Source organism: Eumetopias jubatus, unplaced genomic scaffold (genome assembly GCF_037043125.1).
Source record: "Eumetopias jubatus isolate StellerSeaLion01/CBP00866 unplaced genomic scaffold, mEumJub1_p1.0 scaffold_4, whole genome shotgun sequence".
NCBI lineage: Eukaryota > Metazoa > Chordata > Mammalia > Carnivora > Otariidae > Eumetopias > Eumetopias jubatus.
Window position 1 is genome coordinate 165992214 of NW_028274810.1, and position 25230 is coordinate 166017443.

The 25230-nt window shown below is 40.2% G+C and overlaps 1 protein-coding gene across 2 annotated transcripts in view; it reads left to right on the forward strand.

Annotated features, from left to right (window-relative positions):
* The window catches only part of JPH1 (junctophilin 1), an 81287-nt gene that overhangs the window by 51720 nt on the left and 4337 nt on the right, over nucleotides 1-25230 (forward strand). For both annotated transcript variants that reach the window (XM_028108481.2, XM_028108490.2), the window contains exons 3-4: nucleotides 5535-5653; nucleotides 20455-21104. In XM_028108481.2, coding sequence (XP_027964282.1) covers nucleotides 5535-5653; nucleotides 20455-21104 — 769 coding nt within the window. The remainder of the gene's footprint in view (nucleotides 1-5534; nucleotides 5654-20454; nucleotides 21105-25230) is intronic.

A 25230-nucleotide genomic window follows, 5' to 3' on the forward strand; every position in this document is an offset into this window, starting at 1 on the left:
CCCTCTGACCCTCTTCCCTCTCGTGCTCTCTCTCTCTCATTCTCTCTCTCTCTCAAATAAATAAATAAAATCTTTAAAAAAAAAAATAAAAAACAAGAAAGCAACTGAGGGAGAAAATGAACACTCAAGAACTAGTAAAATGGTAAGGACTGGACTCATAACAAGTAGTCTTCCCAAACCAAATTTACTGAAAATAGAGATTTAGCAGAATCATGTAACATGTAATCATTTTCCAGATTAAAATCTTCATCAGGGGCGCCTGGGTGGCTCAGATGGTTAAGCGTCTGCCTTCGGCTCAGGTCATGATTCCAGGGTCCTGGGATCGAGTCCCACATCGGGCTCCCTGCTCCTTGGGAGCCTGCTTCTCCCTCTGCCATTCTCTCTCTCTCTCTCTCTCTCTCTCTCTCTCTCTCTCTCTCTCTCTGTCTCTCATGAATAAATAAAATCTTTTAAAAATAAATAAATAAAAAATAAAATCTTCATCAGTTTTGTCAGTCAGTAGATGTATAGAAGATTGGAAGTTAGAAGTCGAGACCGACATCTAAGGGGCCCGCTTGTACCTTATCAGGAGGAGCACATGCTGAGCCTTGCCAGACTGGGCTTATCAGAGAGCCAAATCAAGAACAGTTTCTTCTGCGTGCAGGAACTCAGAAATCTTGTCTCTGTTTTTTAGCCGAGATCTGTGCAGCCACCACTCTCTTGTTCCTGTCAAGAGTATTTCTTGCTTCACAGACTGATGTCTTCTTAAAAAGGGCCACAACTGTATGCACAAGATAATTGGCTTTCCCAAATCTGGGTCTCTCATAAATGAGTAAGGTCACACTCCAAAAGGAAGGCTAACAGGTCATATTTATTTGCATTTTCTTATTTCGGAAGGCTAACAGGTCATACTTTTTTGCATTTTCTTATCATGATGTCTTAATCCAGGAAAGAATGTTAGCTATTGTCAGGCATTTTCAGGAGAACCAGAAGGGAAACAGAATGGTCAGCAGTGACAATAGACGCGGGGAGGTCACTTCTGCCTTGCAGGAACCCTGGTGAGAAATGGTGGCAGTGTGACCAGGGCAGGCACAGCAATGCTAACAAGAACTGGCTGGATTAAAGATGTTTTGGAGGTACTGCCAGCTGGATTTGCTGACTGTGGATGTGGCGTGTGACAGAAAGGGGGGCATCAAGGATGACTCAAACGGTTTAGGCCTGAGGAACTGGAAGATGGGGTTGCCATCACCTGAGATTTGGATTCTTATGCACAACTGAGCTTATTTTTAAATTTTCCTAATAATCTTCTTTAAATATTTGGACATCAAAGCAAATCAGGTGTACAGCCCCCAAACCAAATAGATCATCCGCTCTGCTGTCAGATTTTAAATATCAGTAAACTGACTTTGATTTAATATAACAAATTTAAAAAGACATCAAAATCCACATTTTTTTAAAAGCAGTTTATTGTTGGGAAGAAAACATATAAAAACAGAAATAGCAAAATTTGTAAATATTGTATACAGTTTTACCTTTAGCAGATTTGTTGTGCATTCTAAATTAAAATCGTCATCAGCTACATCAGTGTATAGATGAGTAAAAGATTGAAGTTAGGGGCGCCCTGCGTGGCTCAGTCGGTTGAGCATCCTACTCCTCGGCTCAGGTCATGATCTCAGGGTCATGAGATTGAGCCCTGCATCGGGCCCCACGCTCAGCGGAGTCTACTTCTCCCTCTCTCTCTGCTCCCCACCCCCCTCGCTCGCTTACTCACTCTCAAATAAATAAAATATTTAAAAAAAAAAAAGATTGAAGTTAGAAATTGGGACAGACAGCTAAGAGGCCAGCTTGTTACCTTAGCAGGAGTCTATGCCAGGCATATTCAATATATTGTTGATAGACTTTTTTTTTCATAAAAGCATTACCAAATTTAAGAAAAATCAGGAAAGCCAGACTATTTTGTTCTGTCATCTCAAGATGACTTGAGAGTTCATGAAGAACTATTTCAGTTATTAAAGAATAATTTCAGGTATTCATCATCAAACTACTGATTGGAAAAATAGGTTGAAATTAAGTTGTTGTGTGCCAGGAATGCCTTGCATCCAGAAATGCTACATTTACTGTTCTGGCTGTTCACAAGTGACCTTCGCAGGACTTATGTCCGGGGGGGACTCACCCAGCTGCTTGTGTGAGCTTAGTCAACTGCTCAGGTCTCCCTGCCTCTTCTCCCACACATAGTAACTCTCTACAAGCTAAAACTCGGGTTTATTTGGGAAAAAAAAAATATATATATGGCCCTAACAGAAAGTCGACAGCTGATGCCTAACTGAAAGAAGTTGCTGTTTACTTACTTTTTACTACATTTTATGGGAGAAAGTGTATGTGATAATGGTATTTGGAGATTCGTGAGGGTCTGACCGCTTATGGACATGGGCAGTGTTCAACACACTGTCCATGTCTTGGACGCGCATGCTCCTGTGTGTGTGTGTGTGTGTGTGTGTGTGTGTGTGTGTGTGTGTGTGTGTATGTATGTTTTCCATGTGAACAGCTATAGCAGCCGGGTATCATCCACCCTGCATTGTTGCAGCTGTCCTCTCCAGACTAGCCAGAACCAACCCCCCGGCACCCCCAACCCATGAACAAAGGCATGTCTTACCACTTGGCTGAATAAAGGAGTCCTGTGTTGCTCTGGAAGTGAGCTGGGGATTTGAACACATGAATTCACTAACATGAGCCAGAGTTAAGCCCAGATTTTTTCCCCCAGGCAAAATCTAGAAATATCAGTGGCCTGACCACACAAAGCTGGTGGTGACAGCAAACTCAGATGGGTTCCCGTTCTCTTCTACTTCCTGTCATTGGGTCTAGGGCTACCAGAAGCTCTTGTGCAGACCTCTCATTTCAGGGTTTGAATGTGGTTTTGATTCATCTTGCCACCTGTGTAGGAGCACTGACACAGGGAGGGGCACTAGATGGAAAGGTTCCCCCCCTCTCCCCGGTTTGGTCTTACAGGAAAAAGCAAGTAAAAGAGTAAAGGGATTACAGCTTTACAGACACTGTTCTTCCAAAATACATTTGCAGAAATATTAAGCTGTATGTGTTTATTCTCCAGGTATTGTAAAAAGTGGTGGAGATAAATGGTATCATTTTATTTGAGTATGTAATGGTGTGTTGTGATTTTATCAGACTAAACTGTTTGTACTTGGTTTTATAAATGTATCATCGAAGGGCTAGCAGATTTTATTATAAGGCAGCATAACTGTATTCTTACGGCTTCATTAATTATGATGCCTAGACATAATTAGGCTCTATCTAAGAATAGCAGATACAATGGAAAATAATTCTGGGAAAACGAGTTGAGATTCTGAGAAACTGTGCAAGAACATAACAGAGGGCATCCATTGATTCTCAGGCACAACACAGGGACTGAAGTTTCGCCTGTCATCAGCCATGGCTCCCACGAGGGGGTTACGACGGCCTGTTGTTCATCAGCTATGGCTCCCACAAGGGGGTTACGACGGCCTGTTGCACTGTGCTCTTACCCTCTTGATTTTGTTTCCAAATCATGATAACCTTGTCATCTGAAGTATCTTCTGTGATTCAGAAATAACAATTTTGATGATTGAAAGTTGATCCATTCATTTTTAATTAATGGGCTTTATTTTTTAGAGTAGTTTTAAATTTACAGAAAAATTGAGCAGAAAGTAGAGGGTTTGTTCCCATATATACCTCCTCTCTCCACACCCACAGAGTTTCCCCCATTATGAACACTCTGCACTAGTGGGTACTTCTGGTACAATTGATGAGCCAGGATTGCTACATTAATGTTAACTGAAGTCCGTAGTTGACATTAGGGCTCACTCTGTGTGTGGTACTGTCTCATGGGTTTTGACACATGCATAATGGCATGGAGCCCCCATTACAGTGTCATAGAGTAGTTTTGCTGCTCTGAGTTTCTCCTGTGCTCCCCTATTCATCCCTCCCCCACTTTTATCCTGAACCCTTGGCAACCATCGATCTTTTTACTGGCTCTATAGTTTTGTCAGTCCGTTCACTTTTAAGGAACTCCCCAGCTGTTCCTAAGGACACATCATTCATTCCTTTATTCATAAAATGAGGCCTCAATAAATACCGGGTGCCAGGCAGTTCATACACATTGGGAATATAGCAGAGGACCAGAGATGTAAAATCCCAATCTTCATGAAGCTTACATTCTAGTACATCCAGCCTCCAGTGTTATTAGGTCCTAAGGAGGAGTGAAGGGTCCCATGAAGACACAGAGAGAGAGGAGGTAGTTGGAGAATTTGGCAATAGGACCTACTGACCCCCGTCTCAGGTCAGACCCCATCTTCCCTGCTTCCTTCCTGCAGCTAGTCCCAGGAATTTGGTCTGCCAGCCTCCTCCAGATGCCACCTGCATTTTCTCTCCTAAGAACTGCTGGGGCTCAACGTTGTTTCCCAACTTTTCCTCTTGTGCTGTTTCTGAAATAAGTGCAAGCACTTCCAGACTTTCATCAAGCTTTTACTACTAGTTATCTATAGCCGTGCCTGGTGCTAGTGAAATAGAAGAGAAAGTTAACAAAACCGTAAGAAATAGATGCCCATGGTTATCATCTAAATACTAACTGGACAAGGTCTTCTTTGGAAGCAGATGACCTAGAGTTCTCTGTCTTACCCTCTAAATCCTCTCTTCTTGGGCAGGGGGACATCAGTTTTCCTGTCTTGCCATAAGAAGACCCATTCTCTACCCAGCTGCCTTCTCCCTTACCCTAGTTCTTTGGAAAGGAAAGAGGTTTCATGAGTGAGGATGGGCCAAGGGGCAGGTGGAAGATTGAAAGACATCTGTTTCCTCCTCCCCAATTCTGTCTCCTTGTTTCACACACACAAAAAAACATACTTAAACGGACTCCTCAGAACCTTCTGAGCACGTTCCTAAGTGCAGACCCTGCGTTCTGCTTCTACAAGCTGGTGAGCCCATTGTGTGCATCTCTTCCCAACCACACATTCAGTGACATCACGCTAGTCACTTGAATTGGTCATAGAAGGCGTGTTTAACCATGGAAATCAAAGCTACAAATAAAAGAGTTTTACCACGTTTTTTCCAGAGTTACTTTCTTCAGCATGCTGCCGGGCAGACCCTTCTTAACCAAATTCTTATATAGATTCTGCCACAGGAATTAAATTCATGAACACTATATTCATAAGCTTTAACTCTACTCTCCATGGTTTACGGGGGAAGCTGCCAACCAAAGTCAGCAGGAGATTTGATCCAGGAACTTTTGAAAACCGGGCTTTGAATCAGGCCACACAAAACTTGCTGCACCCTTTCATTTCACTTGAAAGAAGGACTGAGGCAATATCCAGGTGGTTCCATCAGTGTTGTCTCCGTCGATAGCTCACAGCACTATGACCTTACAACTTGCAGTTGGAGGCACGGGGCCATGAGCGCAGTGAGCGGTTCTCTCCCCTCCCCCCCCCCCCCCCCACCGCAGACAGCGTGCCTGTCTGTGGGTAATTCACAAGGTGCCGCCCTTGCTGACTCGCCCTTTGTGCCCCGTGTAGGACTGCACACGCAAGAGCGAAAGCTGACGCTGCCGACCAGGCTGCCCAGGCGGCCCGCCAGGAGTGTGACATCGCAAGAGCTGTGGCCAGGGAGCTGTCACCTGACTTCTACCAACCAGGTGAGACTGTTGTCCAGGGATGAGAGAGGTAGGGGTGTTGCCTCTGGTCTTTTTTTTTTCCCTTTTCCTTTTCCTTAAAGGTCTGTGCTTCATGGATACCAGCAATACTACAAAACAAGTAGGTTCAAAAAGGCCTAAGTATTTGAAGTCTGAGTGTTAGTGCTGCAGATTTGGCTTATTCCCCGGTGTCTCTCCCTTCCAGCCTCCTGACTCCCAGCAACAAACTTTGAGCTGATAGCAATAAAGGAGATGGGAGTCCAAAAGAAGTATCTGATTCTAAGAAATGGTGTTAGCACGTTAGTGACTATTGCACATGTTGTAACAAACATTCCAAATTCAGAGGCACATATAACCATACCATTAGCAGTAGTAAGAGATGAACCAGTAACTACGATGACTATGTTTTTTAATCGATCTGAACTAACTGTGGTTAGATCAGGAAGTATACCACTTCAAGAAAGATTAATCTGCATATATTAACAGGAAAACCCAAGTCATGGTAGGAGAAATTAAAATAACAACCTAAAAAAAAAAAAAAAATCACTCCAGATCATTTACCTCTCAAACGTTATAAAATAGCAATACACAAATATTTGCAGTAGGTTTAAATATTTAACTGACTTCCTAGTGGTTTCTTAGTAGATTGTCTCCATCCCTTTCTATAATAGTGTAGCCACTTTTTATTTATGTTTCTTCATTGTTTTAGAAACATCTTCCCAGTGATTGAGGAATCAACAAATTTCTAGATGAAGAGATCAAAATAAATGCTCTATAAATTTCTAAATATCAAATTTAATATTTTCTCGGTAAAGAATTTTTCCACATTCGTTTCTATTAACTCAAGCTGGAAAACTAGCACCCTGTACAACATATGTGTTCAGTTGTGTTTGGTTCCAATACAGGTAATATAATCCTGGAACCCACTAAATGAACAAGGCAGGTCAAAGTGAACAGAATAGCAAGATCAATACAAAAGCTAGAAACTTGGCTGTAATAAAGGATGGAGGAAAGGAGGGCATGGTGATTTTTTTTTTTCCTACAAAGAATGAAGACAGTAAAAGACTGGGTTAAGAAGACTCTGTTTTTTAGGAGAGAGACTAGAAAGGGACCTAGTCTGGTTGCTGAGTGATAGAGCTTTCAGAGTGATTTCTGTAATAATTCAACTCCAGGAGACAACCATGATAATGGGTGTTTTCTTTCATGTGCCTCCTTTCTAAACCTCTGGTTGAGATTTCAGTCGTTTAACGTATACCTGTGAAATGAATGCCCACTTCCTGGTGCCTAAGGTCATTACCTGTTGGTGTAAGCACTGCAGATAGAGTTCAGCGACCGAGGGATTGTCCTGTTCCCTCCCCAGTGGCACTACCATGGGGCAGTGGCTCGGCAGGAGATAGTGCTGCTTCATGAGGTAGCCCTAGGCTTGAGCTGCTTTGAAAGCAAACAAACTTAGTATTGTTGTCTGCAGATGGTAATTTCTAGGTTCTGTTGTTAATTCTCTGGGGGAATGGGGTCCCTATAGATTTCTATTAGGTGTTACCAAGAGGTAAATGATACTGAAGGTCATCTCAGTTTCCCAGACTAAATGGTTTTGAAAGCCTTTTATGGCATTAAAGCATTTAAGGGAAGAAAATATTGTGGGAAAATGTAATTCCACCCTCTTAGCTAACATACCAGCTTCATACAAGCAAGTTGTCCATCAGTAATGAATACATCACAGTAGCACGAGATGACAACGGGTCTATTTAAGACAGGGCTAAGGGGAAGGCTGCAATCCGCTTTGACCGATAGCCAACTCTTCCTTCAACAACTGGATAGAAAGCCTTTTCTGTACTAAGTATTATTGATCTTCTCAAGGGAGCATAACTCAAGCTTTCCACTCTGCATTTATAGGGTGATCAAATCAGATAGACATTTCTAAAAGGGCTTTCAAGTACTTTTTTTAAAGTCAGACTGCTCATTTAATTTACATATCTTAGATATAAATATTTCCATTGTTTGAAAGGCATGTGTTGTACATAGAAGTTGTTGGCCCTAGGACAAAGGAGGTCTGTTGTACCTTACATGTTGAACACCTTTCCCAGAGCTGGCCATATTTTCAGATATTTGCCATCTTAATTAAATCTAACGCTTTTAGTTCAAAACCGCATTATTCTACAGTTCAGTTAAAAACTAAGGAAAAAAGGGGCGCCTGGGTGGCTCAGTTGGTTAAGCAACTGCCTTCGGTTCAGGTCATGATCCTGGAGTCCCAGGATCGAGTCCCACATTGGGCTCCCTGCTCGGCAGGGAGTCTGCTTCTGCCTCTGACCCTCTTCCCTCTCATGCTCTCTATCTCTCATTCTCTCTCTCTCAAATAAATAAATAAAATCTTTAAAAAAAAAAAAAACTAAGGAAAAAATATAAGCACAAAGGAAGGCTTTGTCACCCAAAGGGTTAAGTTCTAACAAATAATAGCATACAAATGGAGGGATGTGACTGTGTATGTAGATAATTACATGTCTACACACAAACCATCAGTGTCATGTGTATGGGTGACACAGCAAGTCACCCGCCAAGAGCTTAGAAATGACATTTCCCTCCAAGAGTTACATTTTCAAATGAGCCTGTGATACTGCACAAAGATCTATAAAGTGATCAGAAGTGATAGCACAGCTGTATTACAGCAAGATTTCCTTGTAACCAGATTAAGTGTATTAAAACTATCTAAACAATTGGTCACCCCAGTATAGGAAAAGAAAAAAAAGCCACAGAGGCAAAAATTGGCAGCACCCATCCAAACACTGTCCAGGGGAGAGAGAAGCCGTGGCCAAACCCTTGGAGTATTGCAGTTGAATTGGCAAGGACGTTTGTGTTATGGGGAAGGATGCAGGGAACCACAGCCAACCATGTATGGCTTTATTGGCGAGATCATCCCACTGAGGAAATGGATCCTCAGGCTAACTGAGCCTGATGCCTTTAGCTGTTTGATTCATCTCAAGCTTCTTATCCTAATTCCACGTTCACCGTAACCTTCCAATTTTGGTTGAGCTTCTCGTGGAGGCCTCCCAACAGAAACAGCATGCACCGGTGCCATGGGTGTGAGTCCCTGGCCTTTGTGATGTTTACATTGCTCATGGTGAACTAATGAATTGACCTTCTGGTGTTTGACATCAGTCTCGTGAGCTCTGGTGATGTGAGTCTGTCCCCAAGGGACGGCTCTACTTTAAAGTGCTGATGAAATCAGGTTTCTAAGCCAGGAAAGCGGAGATGAGATTTTTGGATGATCGCTAAGGAAGCAGAGGGGAGGATGATTGGGAAATGGTATGGTTCTTTGTCCCACTCTTTCAGTTTCCTTCCCATCAAAATACTTAATTTTGTTTTTAACTTCAAGTGATATTAAGTAGGGTGCAAAACTTTTGTATTTATCAATAGTGGGAGTGACCGAGCCAAAAAAAATAAAGACTGAAGAGCACTGTCCAAGAATGTGGTAAAAGTATTCACTTTGAGGACACCTGGGTGGCTCAGATGGTTAAGCGTCTGCCTTCGGCTCAGGTCATGATCCCAGGGTCCTGGGATCGAGTCCTGCATCAGGCTCCCTGCTCCTTGGGAGCCTTCTTCTCCCTCTGCCTCTCTCTCTCTCTCTCTGTCTCCCATGAATAAATAAATAAAAAGTTTTTTTAAAAAAGTATTTACTTTGAGCCCTCTTAGGAGATAGCCAGCTCACTTCCCTAGGAAATACCCTCAGCAAGCTTTGTCTGCCTGTGTTTAAGCATGTGTGTTAGCTCGGCTGCTATAACAAAGTAAAATGCTACAGACTGGGTGGCTTAAGAAACAGAAATTTATTTCTTACAGTTCTGGAGGCTGGAAGGCTGAGATCAGAGTGCCAGTGTGGTTGGGTTCTGGTAGAGAGCCATCTTCCTGGCTTGGAGATGGCCTCCTCCCAGGGTCCTCACGTGGCCTTTCCCGGGTGCACGTGTTTGGATAGAGAACAAGAGCTCTGCCGTCTCTTCCTCTTTCTGTAAGGGCATGAATGCTGTCATGAGGGTCTCACCTTCATAACCTGATCTAAACCTACCTACCATGTGATGAGCGCTGGGTGTTATATGCAACTGATAAATGATTGAACACTACATATGAAACTAAGTATGTACTGTACATGGGCTAATTGAATTTAAATAAAAATAAATAAATAAACCGACTTACCTCCCAAAGGCCCCACTTCTAAATATGAACACATTGGGGGTTAGAGCTTCAGTATGTGAGTTTGGGGGAGACACAGACATTCAGTCCATAACAGCATGTATGTGTACACACATAATACTCTGTACATTATTTAAAGTAAAAGTGAAGTATTTAGGTTATTATGGGCCAATGTTAACTAAGCTCACATTTCCGGTATGAGTTAGAAGTCTTTAGAAATCAAAGCATATTTTCATTATATAATGGTCTCTGCTCATCATTAATATGTAGTATTTTTGGTTAAGGGAGGTATCCTGGAACAGAGGACTTCGAAACTCACTTTCCAAAACCCAAAATTCAGAATACATTTTTTCCATGGAAAAGGGGAAATGAAATAATCCACTAGTTGACATGAAATTAATAATTCATGAGTTTGCTGGTTATTCCTACCACTTATTTCAGTATTTTCAGCCCCACAAATGTGTGTTGAGTGCCCGCCCTGTGCAAGACACCAGAATGGAGGTCCCCCAGCTTGCAGACAAGAGCCCTATGGCCATGTTCGTAGAAGAGGCAGTATCTTTATAGATGGGACTCTAAAGTGCTGTAGGAAAGGGGCGTTCTTTCCACGTAGACTATAAAAGTAATTGTTCTGCTGGTTGTATCACCTTTTTAGAATCTTTCAATCTGGTCCTCTTCTCCTGACTGTCAGTCTCCGTAGAAAATATCCAATTTCTATTTAATGACTTCCGATGTTACTACAAAGCGCTGCCATTAGCCCTGCCCTCGTCGACATTTGTTTTGGGGAATCTTCCTGGTGCTCCTTCTGCCCAGAGCCAGCCCACCAAGGCTCACCTAGGAGGAACTAGTCGCATCCCCTGCTGTTAACCATCTGCCATATCTGTTCAGAGCTTTCATGCCAACTGTGACAAGGAGCCTCTCAGTGTTGGTGGATGACATGTGCTGAACGTGGTTTCATGTCGTGTGGCATGCCAGTGAGCAGGTGACTTGTATCTGACTTCTTCCTAACATGAATCCCCAGGGGGAGAAGTCCCTTAGGATTCAGAGAGATGGTCTGTAAAGATGGATGAAAACGCTTCCTACAACAACCATCAACATACGTCGTCTTGCTCGCTGGCAATATTCTGACTAGTCTTTGTAGTGAACTGCTGCGTGTCATCTGTTCTGTGTTGCTGGCATGGCCCCACTGACACACAATTGTGTCAGAACAAGTAGCAAGCACATGTGCCTTCCAAGAAGAGAGTCCAGGGAAAACTTCTGTCCTCTGCATTATAGGTCTTGTTCAAAAAGCATTCAGTCATACTCTGGAATATCGAACTGTTTATTCTCCCTTAGCTGGCCCATCCCCATGTGGCCACCCCATGTTGGAACCATGCCACCTGGAATTAGGCCCACCTTTTTTTTTTTTTTTTTTTGGCATGCTTTTAAATGGCTCTAGCTGGGTACATTAGAATCACCTGGCGCATTTGTTAAACATCAAGACTTCAAGGCTTCAATTCGTACTTAAAGTCTCTGGGAATTGCACCCCAGGTGCCTCTGATAGACAGCAAATATGGAGCCTCTGCTTTAGAGTACATTTATTTTCTTATCTAGCCATTTATTAATGCACGGTAAAGCTGAGAATTTTTTTTTAGTATGAAAGTTAGTACTAGAATGTATGTCCACCATTCTAGTAAATTCCTTTTTTTTTTTAATTGAGGTATGTTTGGTATACAACATTTGTCACAGGTATGCAATACTGTGATTTGACACTTCTGTGCATTATGTAATGCTCACCTTAAGTGTATGTTACCTTACAAAGTTATTACAAAGTTACTAAAATATTGACAATATTCCCTATGCTGTACTTTTCATCCCCTTCACTTACTTAGTTTTTACCTCTTAAGCGCCTTCACCTATTTTGCCAACCCCCTTCCCTCTGGCAACCACCAGTTCTCTGTATTTATGAATCTTTTTCTGGTTTTTTGTTGTTCATTTGTTTTGTTTTTTAGATTCCACATATAAGTGAAATCATATGGTATTTGTCTTTCCAAATCTGATATATTTCACTTAGCATAATACTAGGTCTATCCATTATTGTCATAAATGGCAAGAACTCATTCTTTTTTATGGCTGAGTAATATTCCAGTGTGTGTATGCATGTGCACATGCACGCAAATGTGTATACCACATATTCTTCATATATAAGTGGACACTTACGTTGCTTCCAGATCTTGGCTGTTATAAATGCTGCAATAAGCATAGGGGTAAGTGTATCTTTTTGAATTAGTGTTTCTGCTTTCTTGCGGTAAATAGGCAGCAGTGGAAATACAGTAATGTTTGGTATTTCTATTTTTAATTTTTTGAGGAACCCCCATACTGTTTTCCAATGGCTGAACCAATTTACATTTCCACCGAAACAGTGTACAAGGGTTCCCTTTTCTCCACACCTTCAACATTCATTATTTATTGTCTTTTGCATACCAGCTAGCTATTCTGACTGGTGGGAGGTGATATCTCATTGTGGTTTTAATTTGTAGTCCCTTGATGGTTAGTGATGCTGAGTATCTTTTCAAGTGTCTGTTGGCCATCTCTATATATTCTTTGGAAAAATGTTTGTTCAGGTCCTCTGCCAATTTTTTAATCAGATTTTTTGGGTTTTTTGGTGTTGAGTTGTAGGAGTTCTTTATATATTTGATACTAACCCCTTATCAGACATATCAATTGCAAATATCTTCTCCCATATAGTAGGTTGCCTTTTCACTTTGTTGGTGGTTTCCTCTCTGTGCAAAAGCTTTTTATTTTGGTGTAGTCCCAATAGTTTATTTTTGCTTTTGTTTTCCTTGCCTGAGGAGATATATCTAGAAAAATTTTGCAAAGGCTAATGTCCAAGAGGTTATTGCCTGTTTTAGTAGTTTTACAGTTTCAGGTCTGATGTTTAGGTCTTTAATCCATTCTGAGTTTATCTTCATGTATGGTGTAAGATAGTGGTCCAGTTTCCTGGCACTACTGATTGAAGGGACTGTCTTTTCCTCATTGTATATTCTTGCCTCCTTCACCATAGATTGACTACATAAGCATGAATGTATCTCCGGGCTCTCTATTCCATTCCACTGATCTCTGTGTCTCTTTTGGGCCAGTCCCATACTGTTTTGCTTGCTCTAGCTTTGTAGTATAACTTGAAATCTGGATTGTGATACCTCTAGATTTTTTGTTCTTTTTCAAGGTTGCTTTAGCCATTTGAAGTCTTTTGTGATTCCATACAAATTTTAGGACTATTCTGGTTCTGTGAAAAATGCTCTTGGTGTTTTGGGTAGGGATCTAGAGGTTGCTTTGGGTAGTATGCATATTTTAATGCTTCTGATTCTTCCAATCCATGAGCATGGAATATCTTTACATTTGTGTCATCCTCAGTGTCCTTCATCGGTGTCTTACAGTCTTCAGAATACAGGTGTTTCACCTCCTTGGTTTATTCCTAGGTTTATTCCTAATTTTATTATTTTTGATGCAGTTGTAAATGGGATTGTTTTCTTAATTTCTCTTTCTGCCACTTCACTATTAGTGTATAGAAACAACAGATTTCTGTATATTAATTTTGTATTCTGCAACTTTACTGAATTCATTTATTCATTCTAATAATTTTTTGGTGTAGTCTTTAGGGTTTTCTGTATATATTATACAGCATGATGTTATCTGCAAATACTGACAGTTCACTGCTTCCTTACAAATTTGGATAAATCCTAAATAATGGTCTCATATTTTCAAAATGAAGCACATGGGCTCTGTGACAGCTTTATTTCTCATAGCTCAGTGACTCTGTATCTTTTCCTCACAGCTTTAAGAATGTGTAACTAATCATGTTCACCAGAGTCCATCCCCCCCCCCAGCTCTTTTCTGTATAGGTTATAGTACTTAAGTTAAATATTAGCTTTTAATGTGCCTTTATCTTTAGATTTGCAAAAATAACTTTTTTTCCTACCCCTTAGATTGAAGACATTAAAAGTACCTTGTAATTTCTGTATTCCAATAATGCTATAAAATTGAATAACAGTGAAGTACAAATAAAATCAACTCTGATGAAATTTGGGGTAGAAGGGTTAAGAGAAAAAAAAATGTAAGCAACACACTGCATCAAACTGTATCAGATACTATCTCTTATCACAGGAGGGGAGGAGGGATTTTGTGCCATAGATTCATGAGGTTCTTCTCCATGGAAGACCAGTACAAATGACCTTAAAGGGTTTTTTAAAGTAGGGCAAGTCTGTTGATGAAAGAACAGCACTTTCTGGTGCTGCTACTTCTTTCTCTTGCTGGTATGTGCTGGTCCCAACACCAACAGAGAAGTCAGAAACAGGAAAATCATCACCTTTTGAATGACTGGCAGATGCCTGTTTTCCTTTAGGGCACTGAGAAACCTTTCTTTGGGCCAGGAATTCATACTTTCAAAGAAAATAGCCAAATTTAAAAGGGGTGGTAGTATTTGGGGGAGCTTCCAAGTTCAGAAAGGCAATCGCAATTGTTGACATATGATCTTACCCTGTTTGGGTGGAAAGTGGGATAATACTGTTTGTTATGTTTTGGGCCCTGAACATAACCTATAATTATGGGTCTTTGGGAATTCTCATTTTTGGCTTAAAAGATTACATATACATGTTGTATTATATTTTATTTTAAGGATGCACAGAAGCTGTGTGATTTTTGGTTTTCAGCTACTATAGCTATTTTCACTTCAGTAAATTGGGATAATAATGCCTGCTTCCTAAGATTTTGGTGAAGCTTTAAATTGTGGAAAATACCTTGTATAAATAGCGGTCTCAGAACAATAAGTTACTACTCAGACCACCAAAGGAAGAGCAATTAAAAGTATAAATAGGCAGTATGTATTTTAACTATTAAGGATAATTGTTCTTCAGCTCCTCTGTAAATCTTCCAAGTTTGGGGTGAGGGGTGGGAGTAGGGGGCAGGAAGGAAAGTGAACAGATGCCAGTTTCTGTAAACAGATTGGTGGGGTGGTTTCTCAAGAGATGATGTCGGCTCCTGCCCATTTGCAGAGAATAGGGCCACCTGCATTGTGTGACCTTGACTTGACCTCATGAGATGAAAGTGGCTGATAGGTGGAGTGGTGGCCAAAGGATATACGTGGCCTGCTTGTAGAGGAGGAGCTGAGAGGTGAAATGCCTACAGAGAGGGCACTGCCTTGGAGTGCTGTCTTGGACAGCCCCAGGGTTTCCCACTGCCTGGACCACTGACATTCATAAACTCAAGGCCTGTACCATCTTGTGCTGCATAGTCTGGGTCGTTACTCTTCAATCCTTCAAAAATTCCCACATAACACTACAATGTACCATTTTTTTTTAATTGAAGTATACTTGATACACCAAATGTTACTTTGTTAAACTTTTTTATTTATTTTAGAGAAAGAGTGCGAGCAGGGACAGGAGGGCCCAAGGGAGAGAGAATCTTAATCAGACGCCTTGCTGAGCATGGAGCTTGACATGGGGCTCGATCTCAGGACCCTGAGATCCTGACCTGAGCCAAAATCAAGAGCCGGACGCTTAACTGGCTGAGCCACCCAGGCGCCCCACCAGATGTTACTTTAGTTTCAGGCATACAGCGTAGTGATTCCACAAGTTTATACAGTTATGCTCTGCTCACTACAAGTGTAGCGATCCTCTGTCACGCTATTACCATACCATTGACTGTAGTCCCTGTGCTGTACCTCTCACCCCCGTGCCTTATTCATTCCATAACTGGAAGCTTGTACCTTCCACTCACCTTCATCCATTTTGCCCGTCCCCTCCACCCCCCTCCCCTCTGGCAACCATCAATTCTCCATATTTATGAATATTTCTGCTTTTTGTTTATTTCTTCTGCTTTTTAGATCCTATATATAAATGAAATTATGTGGTATTTGTCTTTCTCTGACTTATTTCATTTGGGTAATACCCTTTAGGTCCATCCATGTTGTCACAAATGGCAAAAATTTCCATTTTCATTGCTGAGTAACACTCCATTGTGTGTATATACATCTTTTTTGTCCATTCATCTATCAAGGGATACCTGGGTTGCTTTCCATATCTTGGTTATTATAAGTAATCCTGCAGTAAACATAGGGGTATATAGATCTGTTCAGATTAGTATTGTCATTTTCTTTGGCTAAATACTCAATAGTGGAACACTGGATAATATGCTATTTCTGTTGTTAATTTTTTGAGGAACCTCCATGCTGTTTTCCACAGTGGCTACACCAATTTACATTTCTATCAACAGTGCACAAAGGTTCCTTTTTCTCCATATCCTCGCCAGTACTTATTTCTTGTCTAATACCAGCCATTCTGACAGATGTAAAGTGATATCTCATTGTGGGCTTGATTTGCATTTCCCTGATGATTAGTGATGCTTAGGATTTTTCCATGTGTCTGTGGGCCATCTGTATGCCTTCTTTGGGAAAATGTTCAGGTCCTCTGCCCATTTTTCAGTCAGATTGTGGGGTTTTTTTGGTGTTGAGTTGCAGTAGTTCTTGCATAATGTTTTGGATATTAACCCCTTATTGGATATATCATTTGCAAATATCTCCTCCCACTTAGTAGGTTGCCTTTTTGATTTGTTGGTTTCTTCTTTGCAAAAAGCTCTTTATTTTGGTGTAGTCTCAGTAGTTTATTTTTGCTTTTGTTTCCCTCGCCTGAGGAGACGTATCTAGAAAAATGTTGCTAGGGCTGCTGTCAAACAAGATTATTGCCTACATTTTCTTCTAGGAGCTTTATGGTTTCAGGTCTCACATTTAGGTCTTTAATCCATTTTTATTTTTGTGTATGGTGTAAGAAATCTTTTGCATGTAGGTGTCCAGTTTTCCCAACAACCATTTATTGAAGGGACTGTCTTTTCCTTATTGTATATTCTTGCCTCCTTTGTCATAGTGTAATTGACCATATAAGCATGGATTTATTTCTGGGCTCTCTATTGTGTTCCACTGATCTATTTTTGTGCCAGTGCAATACTATTTTGATTACTGTAGCTTTATAGTATATCTTGAAATCCGGAATTGTGATACCTCCAGCTTCGTTTTTCTTTTTCAAGGCTGTTTGGCTATTCAGGGTCTTTTGTAGTTCCATACAAATTTTAGGATTATTTTTGTTCTGTGAAAAATGCTATTGGTATTCTGATAGGGATTGTATTGAATCTGTAGATTGCTTTGGATAGAATGGGCATTTTAACAACATTAATTCTTCTAATCCATGCGCATGGAATGTCTTTCCATTTGTGTTATCTTCAATTTCTTTCATCAGTGTTTTTGGTGCAATTGTAAATGGGATTGTTTTCTTAATTTCTTTCTGCCACTTTGTTATTAGTGTATGGAAACACAACAGATTGCCATATATCAATTTTGTATCCTGCAACTTCCAAATTCACTTATTCTAATAGTTTCTTGGTGGAGTATTTAGGGTTTTCCTTTTTTTAAAAAGATTTTATTTTAGAGAGCTCGTGAGTGGGGGGAGGGGCAGAGGGAGAGAATCTTCAAGCAGGCTCCCTGCTGAGTGCAGAGCCCAACACAGGGCTTGATCTCATGATGCATGAGATCATGACCTGAGCCAAAACCAAGAGCCGGACATTTAACTGACTGAGCCACCCAGATTCCCCTAGGGTTGTCTATATGTAGTATCTTGTCTTTTGCAAAAAGTTTACTTTTTCCTTACCAATTTGTATGCCTTTTTTTTTTTTTTTGTCTAATTGCTGCAGCTAGAACTTCCAGAACTATGTTAAATAGAAGTGGCAAGAGTGGACATTCTTATTTCTGATGTTAGAGGAAAAGCTCTTAGTTTTTCACCACTGATTATGATGTTAGTTCTGGGCTTGTCATATGTGGCCTTTATTATGTTGAGGTATGTTCCCTCTAAACTCACTTTGTTGAGAATTTTTATCATGAGTAAATGATGAATTTTGTTAAATGCTTTTTATGCATCTATTGAGATGATCATATGATTTTTATACTTCATTTTGTTAATGTGGTGTGTCACATGGATTGATTTGCAAACATTGAACCATCCTTTGCATCCCCAAAATAAATCCCAGTTGATCATGGCGAATGGGGATTCATTTCATGTATTGTTAAATGAGGTTTGCTGATATTTTACTGGGAACTTGCACCTGTGTGCATCAGAGCTATTGGACTGTAGTTTTTTTTTATAATGTCTCTGGTTTTTGTATGAGGGTAATGCTGGCCTTGTAGAATAAATTTGGAAGCTTCCTCTTCTATTTTTTGGAATAATTTGAGGAGACTAGGTATTAACTCGTCTTTAAATGTTTGATAGAATTCACCTGTGAATCCATCTGGTCCTGAACTTCTATTTGTTGGGAGTTTTTGATTGCCAATTCAGTTTCATTAGTAGTAATTGATATGTTCAGATTTTTCTATTTTTTCCTGATCCAGTTTTGGAAGACTATGTTTTTAGGAATTTATTCATTTCTTCTATTTTTTTTTAAAGCTTTTATTTATTTATTTGAGAGAGAGAGAGAACGAGAGAGAGCACATGAGAGGGGGGAGGGTCAAGGGAGAAGCAGACTCCCTGTCGAGCAGGGAGCCTGATGCGGGACTCGATCCAGGGACTCCAGGATCATGACCTGAGCCGAAGGCAGTCGCTTAACCAACTGAGCCACCCAGGCGCCCTCATTTCTTCTAGATTATCCAATTTGTTGGCATATAATTTTTGTAGTAGTCTCTTGTATTTCTATGGTGCTGGCTGTTTTCCTTTATTTCTGATTTTTGTCATTTTTCTTAATTTTTGTTTCATTTTTTTCTATTGTGTTCTTACTCTATATTTATTTTTGCTCTAATCTTTATTATTTCCTTCCTTCTACCAACTTTGAGCTTTTTTTCTAGTTCCTGTAGGTATAAGGTTAGATTGAGATTTTTCTTGAGGTACACCCGTATTGCTGTAAATTTCCCTCGTAGATGTCCCTTTGGGGCATCCCAAAGAAGATTTGGATCACTGTGTTTTTATTTTTGTTTGTTGAGTAGCATGTTGTTTAGTCTCCACATGTGTTTTTTTCCAGTTTTTTTTTTCCTATAATTGATTTCTAGTTTCAAACTGTTGTGGTCAGAAATGATGCATGATAGGATTTCAGTCTTCTTAAATTTATTGAGACTTGTTTTGTGGCCTAACATGTGATCTAGCCTAGAGAATGTACCATGTGCGCTTGAAAAGAATGTATATTCTGCTGGTTTTGCATGGGATGTTCCGTATATAATCTGTTAAATCCATCTGGTCTAATGTATCATTCAAAGGCACTGCTCCCTTTTAAAGGGAGAAAATGACTAATCTAATAATAGTAGGAGACTTTAACACCCACTTACATCAATGGATAGCTCATCCAGGCAGAAAATAACTATCTGTTAATATTTGCTTTATTTAGGTATTCCAGTGTTGGATGCATAGCTCTTTACAGTTAGATCTTTAGATCCTCTTGTTGGATTGATCCCTTTATCATTATGTAAAGCCCTTCTTTGCGTCTTTGTTTTAAAGTCTATTTTGTCTGATGTAAGTGTTGCTTCCCCAGCTTTTTTATAAGTACATATCTATCAATAATTACTTTAAATGTAAATGGTCTAAATGCTCCAGTTGCAAGACATAGAATGAAGGAACAGATAGAAAACAAGACCTATCATATATGCCAACAAGAGACTCACTTCAGACCTCAAGAGAGAGACTGAAAATGAAGGGGTAGGAAAAGATACTCCATGCCAATGAAAACAAACAAACAAAAAGTCCATGTAGCAACACTTATATCAGGGCCCCTTTCTTTAAATGCAAATTTTTCCATTTAGAAAAATAACATGTTTGTTGTAAACAATCCTAAAGTATTTAGAAAAAAAAAAAAATCCCAGGACTAGTGTGTCAAAAGACAACTGCCTTGGCATGACTTTGATGCTTGCAGAAGCTGTTGAAGGACTCCAGGAAGTTTAAATGATATTTCGATGGGGCACCTGGGTGGCTCAAGGGGTTAAGCATCTGCCTTCAGCTCAGGTCCTGGGCTCAAGCCCCACATCAGGTTCCCTGCTCAGTGGGAAATCTTCTCCCTCTGCCCCTCCCCCCAACTCTCAAATAAATCTTTAAAAAAAATAAAAAATGATCCTTTGATGAAGTAGCATTACAAATGTCATCTGCAGATTCTATTCTTACTTACACAGTAGATGCTCTGTTGTTAATTTATTAATTTAAATATTTAATTTACTAAACATACAAGTCAGCTTATTTGAGTGTGTACTTTGTGTTTTACTTTGCAAAATTTGAATATGCAGATTAATTATGGTGTTATTACCAGTGTTCCATCAACATGAATTTCACCTCAGTGTTCTGCAAGCAGGCAGGAATGATGCAATTATTAGGAAGTCAGAACTGTTTAACCTTTATGGCTATCAAAATAGTATAAATAATGGTAAATACTAACTTTTTCTGCAACAAATAATCTTTTCCCCTTGGAAATGAAGTGTGCTCATGTTTAATCCAAGCCTTGGCAGTATTTTTTAAAAGAAAAAAAGAGGAATGGCTAATCTGACATAGCAAAAATGCATATAGATAGCCAGAAGGAACAAGCCTTTATGCCTTATCTTTATTTTATTACCTTCCCTTCTGTTGTCAATTTTTCCCCAGGCCCAGATTATATCAAACAGAGATTTCAGGAAGGTGTAGATGCTAAAGAAAATCCAGAAGAAAAAGTACCTGAAAAGCCACCTACACCAAAGGAATCTCCTCATTTTTATCGCAAAGGCACGACACCCCCCAGGTCTCCTGAAGCAAGTCCCAAACAAAGCCACTCTCCCCAGCCCTCCTCCCCCAAACCCACGAAGAAACAGAACCCCAGCTCAGGGGCAAGACTCAACCAAGACAAACGGAGTGTGGCTGATGAGCAGGTGACAGCCATCGTCAATAAGCCTTTGATGTCAAAGGCTCCCACGAAGGAGGTGGGAGCCATGGTGCCCACGTCCAAGTACTCTGGCCGCCACCACATCCCCAACCCCAGTAACGGGGAACTGCATTCTCAGTACCACGGCTACTATGTGAAACTGAATGCCCCCCAGCACCCCCCAGAAGATGTGGAGGAAGAGGAAGGATCAAGCCCGTCTTCCTCAGTGCTGGTGCACAAGCCAGCACCCAACAAATGGAGTCCCCCTAAATCTGTGACAAAACCAGTTGCCAAAGAAAGCAAAGCTGAGCCAAAAGCTAAGAAGTCTGAACTTGCTATACCAAAGAATCCAGCAAGCAATGATTCATGCCCTTCTTTGGAAAAAGAAGCCAATTCAGTAAGTTGTGCACAATGTGTTTGTTTTTTTGCTTCCTTTTGGTTCCTTCAGGTAGCAGTGTAGGGTGACTAGCATCTTGGTGACAGCTTGTCTGGCAAAAGTCCTGACGAGTATAGGACTACGTAGGATAGAGCTTAGCACATTTGTTAGCCCAAGACAGCAAAGAGCTCTTGGGGCAGAAATTTGTCCCTGTTCACTCAGTCACCCATCTTAAACATCATTCAGGTAGCCAGCTTGTTACTGAATCACGTGTTAGCAAGCCTTTCCCCGCACTTCTTGGTAAGTTTTGTGGTAGCTTAGTTTGAGCTGCTATGACAAAAAATGCCATAAACTAGGCGGCTTAAACAAAATTTCTTCTTTTTTTCTTTTAATTCTGAAGCCTGGGAGTCCCAGGATCAAGGTGCCACAGACTTGATGTCTGGCGAGAACCCAATTCCTGGTTCATAGGCCTTGCTGTACACTCCCAGGGCTGAGAGAAACAGCAAGCTCTCTCATGTCTCCTACAAGGGCACTAATCGCCTCATGAGGGCTCCACCCTCATGACCCAGGACCCCCCCCCTCCAAATACCGTCACACTGGGGATTAGGGTTTCAACATATGAATTTTGGAGGAGCACAAAGTCCATCACTGTAGCTAACTCTCTGATTGGCTAGAAAGGAATCATGGGCGCTGACAAGGGCCAGGTCCTCTCAGAACCCTGGCTGGGAAGAGAATTCCACCACCAGTTGCTAGGTTCTTAGCCGTGCTCTTGAGCCCTCACAAAAGACATAGAGTAAAGGAATGGATAGAAAACAAGACTTATTTATATCTGTGTGCCTAGAAGAGACTCAGTTCAGACCCAACGAGCCAGACTAAAAGTCGAGAAGGAAAAGATACTCCAGTCAGCATCTTTAGACAAAAGAACATTTTTTTGTAGCTATTGTGAATTATTCTCCTAAATAGTTTGGATTTTACTTAATTAGGCTTTGCCACTAGAACATTGTTTTTCTTTTCAACTGTTTAAAATTACTTTGGTCTTCTAACTTCTCAGTATAAGTGCTTCCAAAATTTTAGTTTTCTGGTAAATGCTAGTTTTTTCAATTAGTCTTGAGCATTTAAGGGTTTTAATTATTCAACCAGAAAGCTATTTATTATTGATAAGTGTCATTTGATGAGCATGTAGAGATTTATTTGAATAACATATGGAATTAATACTTTATCAAATTCTACAGAATTTATAAAATCCTGAAGCTAAGTAATTATTAATAAAAAATTGACGAACTGATCTGTTGACCTAGTCACATGTTTTTGGAACAGAGGTGTTGCATGTTAAATGCAGCTTAGGAAAGAAGCCACAGCTGACCCAATATTTACTAATTTCTGAGACATTTGCATAAAGGTGCAGATTAAGAGAGTTGTATTATATTCTCGTTGACCAACTTAAACTGGACAAAAGAAAAAAACAGGTTTAAACAGTAATAACAAACAATTGAAATGCATCTTTTTTTATTAACTTACATTTGCTGCTTCTTGGGTTTATTTTGCTAACATTTACAAACACTGGTTCTCATCTTTTTTATCATCTACCTCTAAATTAATCAGATTAACTACGTTAACTTCCTGAGAGTCATCCTCCATGGGGATAAATGGTTTTTTAAGACAAACGAAGTCAATTAGTATTAGTTTGCCTGATTTACAAGGGTGAAATTCAAACAATGCAAGGCCATATAGTTTCTACCTTGCACCCAGGAGTGGGGTTCAGTTGACCTCTAGAACTGCCTAAGAGGAAGTGAATGGCCCAGTGTCCTACACGCTGTCTATGAAATGTTACTACTGTTTGATAAATTCACAGCCTCCTTATTTAGGAAAAGTATCTTTTTTACTTATGTGCAGAACCATCTGATTCTTGGAGGTAGCCAAGCATCCTGCAGCCTGGTAGGCTGGTCTCTAGGGCTCCCTTCCACATTCCAGGAGAAAGGAGGCCTAGCCCTCTGCAGCCTCTGTGCATGACAGGAATCAGAAGTCAAGATTGCCTTGGCACCTTCATGTGAAGATTTTAACAGTTAACACAAAACTGCCTTTCACACTCCTGATGACTGTTTTCTTGACAGTTTAGAAGTGATAAAATCATCATAAAGGTAGCTAATGAACCACCTTTAGAACTAAGGAGTACTGCGTACAGTTTTGAGACAGACACTGTGTAAGTTAGAGGTTTATACATAACTTGAAAACTCAAAGGACTATTCACAACGAAGCACACACTGGAGGGAAAAACCAGACTGAAGCGGTGTTCGTTGTGGGCAACCGAGAGATCTAGTACAAGCCCGAATCGTCATTTTTAGGGTGGTTGAATACACTGGGATCTGGACTTTTAGTCGCCAGCTTATTGACTAAGACAGGATACGCTGGTGGCCAAGGCTGTGGACTCTGGTGCCAGACTTCCTAGGTTCAAATCCCAGTTGTGTTGCTTCTCAGTCGTGTGACCTTGGGCAAGTTTCCTAACTGCTCTGTGAGTTGTTTTCCTCATCTCTACCTCTATCATAGGGCTGTTTTGAAGATTAAATGAGTTAGTACTTACACAGCTCTTAGCACAGTGCATAGCACATGGTAAGTGCTCAAAAAGCAGTGGCCATTATTGTCCCAATACTGTAGTCGGTGAAGCATAAAATAGTTCATAAATATTCCAATAGATTTTGGCCCATCCTCAGGATCACCCTGAATAGCCATCTCCTAGAAAAACAGAAAACCTTCTGAGACACAGGCTAACACTTAGCAAATTGAACTACTTGATATAAGCAGTAAGAGACGAGGGGCTATGCCACGGATTACTCTATAACCCTTCTCTAGAAACGTGAGACTCCTGTGGGCCATGGTTGCACATAGACTGATATTCCATGGAAACACATTCTATGCGGTACCCACCTCTTTCTAGGATTTTGCAACATGGGTAGGATCCAGTAGAGACATCATTACAGCCTGATCATCAGACTAGCAAGGGGTCTTCTAATTCGCAATCTCGACTCCTTCTGAGACCTGCCTGCACTTTTTCTTAGCCATTACTCTCTTCCAAGTCTATTTGGAAATTAAGGCATCCCTGTCACGTCAATTTTGAACCAAGTACACACACACTAAAACCCTACAAACAGTAAATACACATAAACTTGCCTATTTATACTAAATTCAATTTTTTTCTTTTCATGTTTTTAGAGAAATTTTAGATTTAACAGACTATAGTAACTCTTCAGAAGATGCCTCTCAATTTTAAATGAGTAATAGTCTTTTGAAGAAAAAAGATACATTTCTTGAGTTAGAACTTCATATTTCCATATTTCCCCACACTTTATTTTCTAACTGCCTGAAAGTTCTTCCAATCCAGATTTGCACTTTTCCCTGCTACAGCTCCTTTTATTACACCTGTCTCAGTCAGTCTTGAAAAGCAAGACTGATTTTTTTTTTCATTTTGCTATTTTAAGCTACAACTGGCTACCACAGTCATGTTTATGAGACTTCACCTTAAAGCTTTCCACCCTGTGCTCAGCCTAGGTATCTGAAGAACACCGAGCTCACGTCTTGAGATCTGCCTATTAAACATAGCATCCCAGAATTTATTTGCCACCTGGTTGCTGTTTGAACTTTTTATTGCTGCCTTACCCTCATCTTCACTGAGTCATCTTTAAAAATAGCTTTATAAATGGAGTTGTACAGTTGGATAAATATATATACACATGTCTATATATTTATGTATATATATATACAAATATGTATATTTATAAATATGTGTGTGTGTGTGTGTGTGTGTATATATCTCCATCCAAAAATGCTAATGAATTCAAAAAGATAAACTCATGGAACCTTGTAAGGATTTATGAAATGGGAGTTAAAAGTCCAGACACAAAAAAAAAAGTCCAGACACAGCTTAGACTTTTGAAGTTAGATTCACTGAAGGCACTTTCTCTGTTTTTCTACTTTTCCTTGGTCCACTATAAGACACTGATAGTAATAGCATTTCCTTAATCTCCATGCTGAGTTATGATGTTGAAAGATTTGAGTTATTTTCTGAGTTATGTTTCCCACACTAGACATTTTAATTATTGAGTTACAGATTTGGACCCTCCTAGTACCTTAGAATGCAACTATTCTAAAAGAA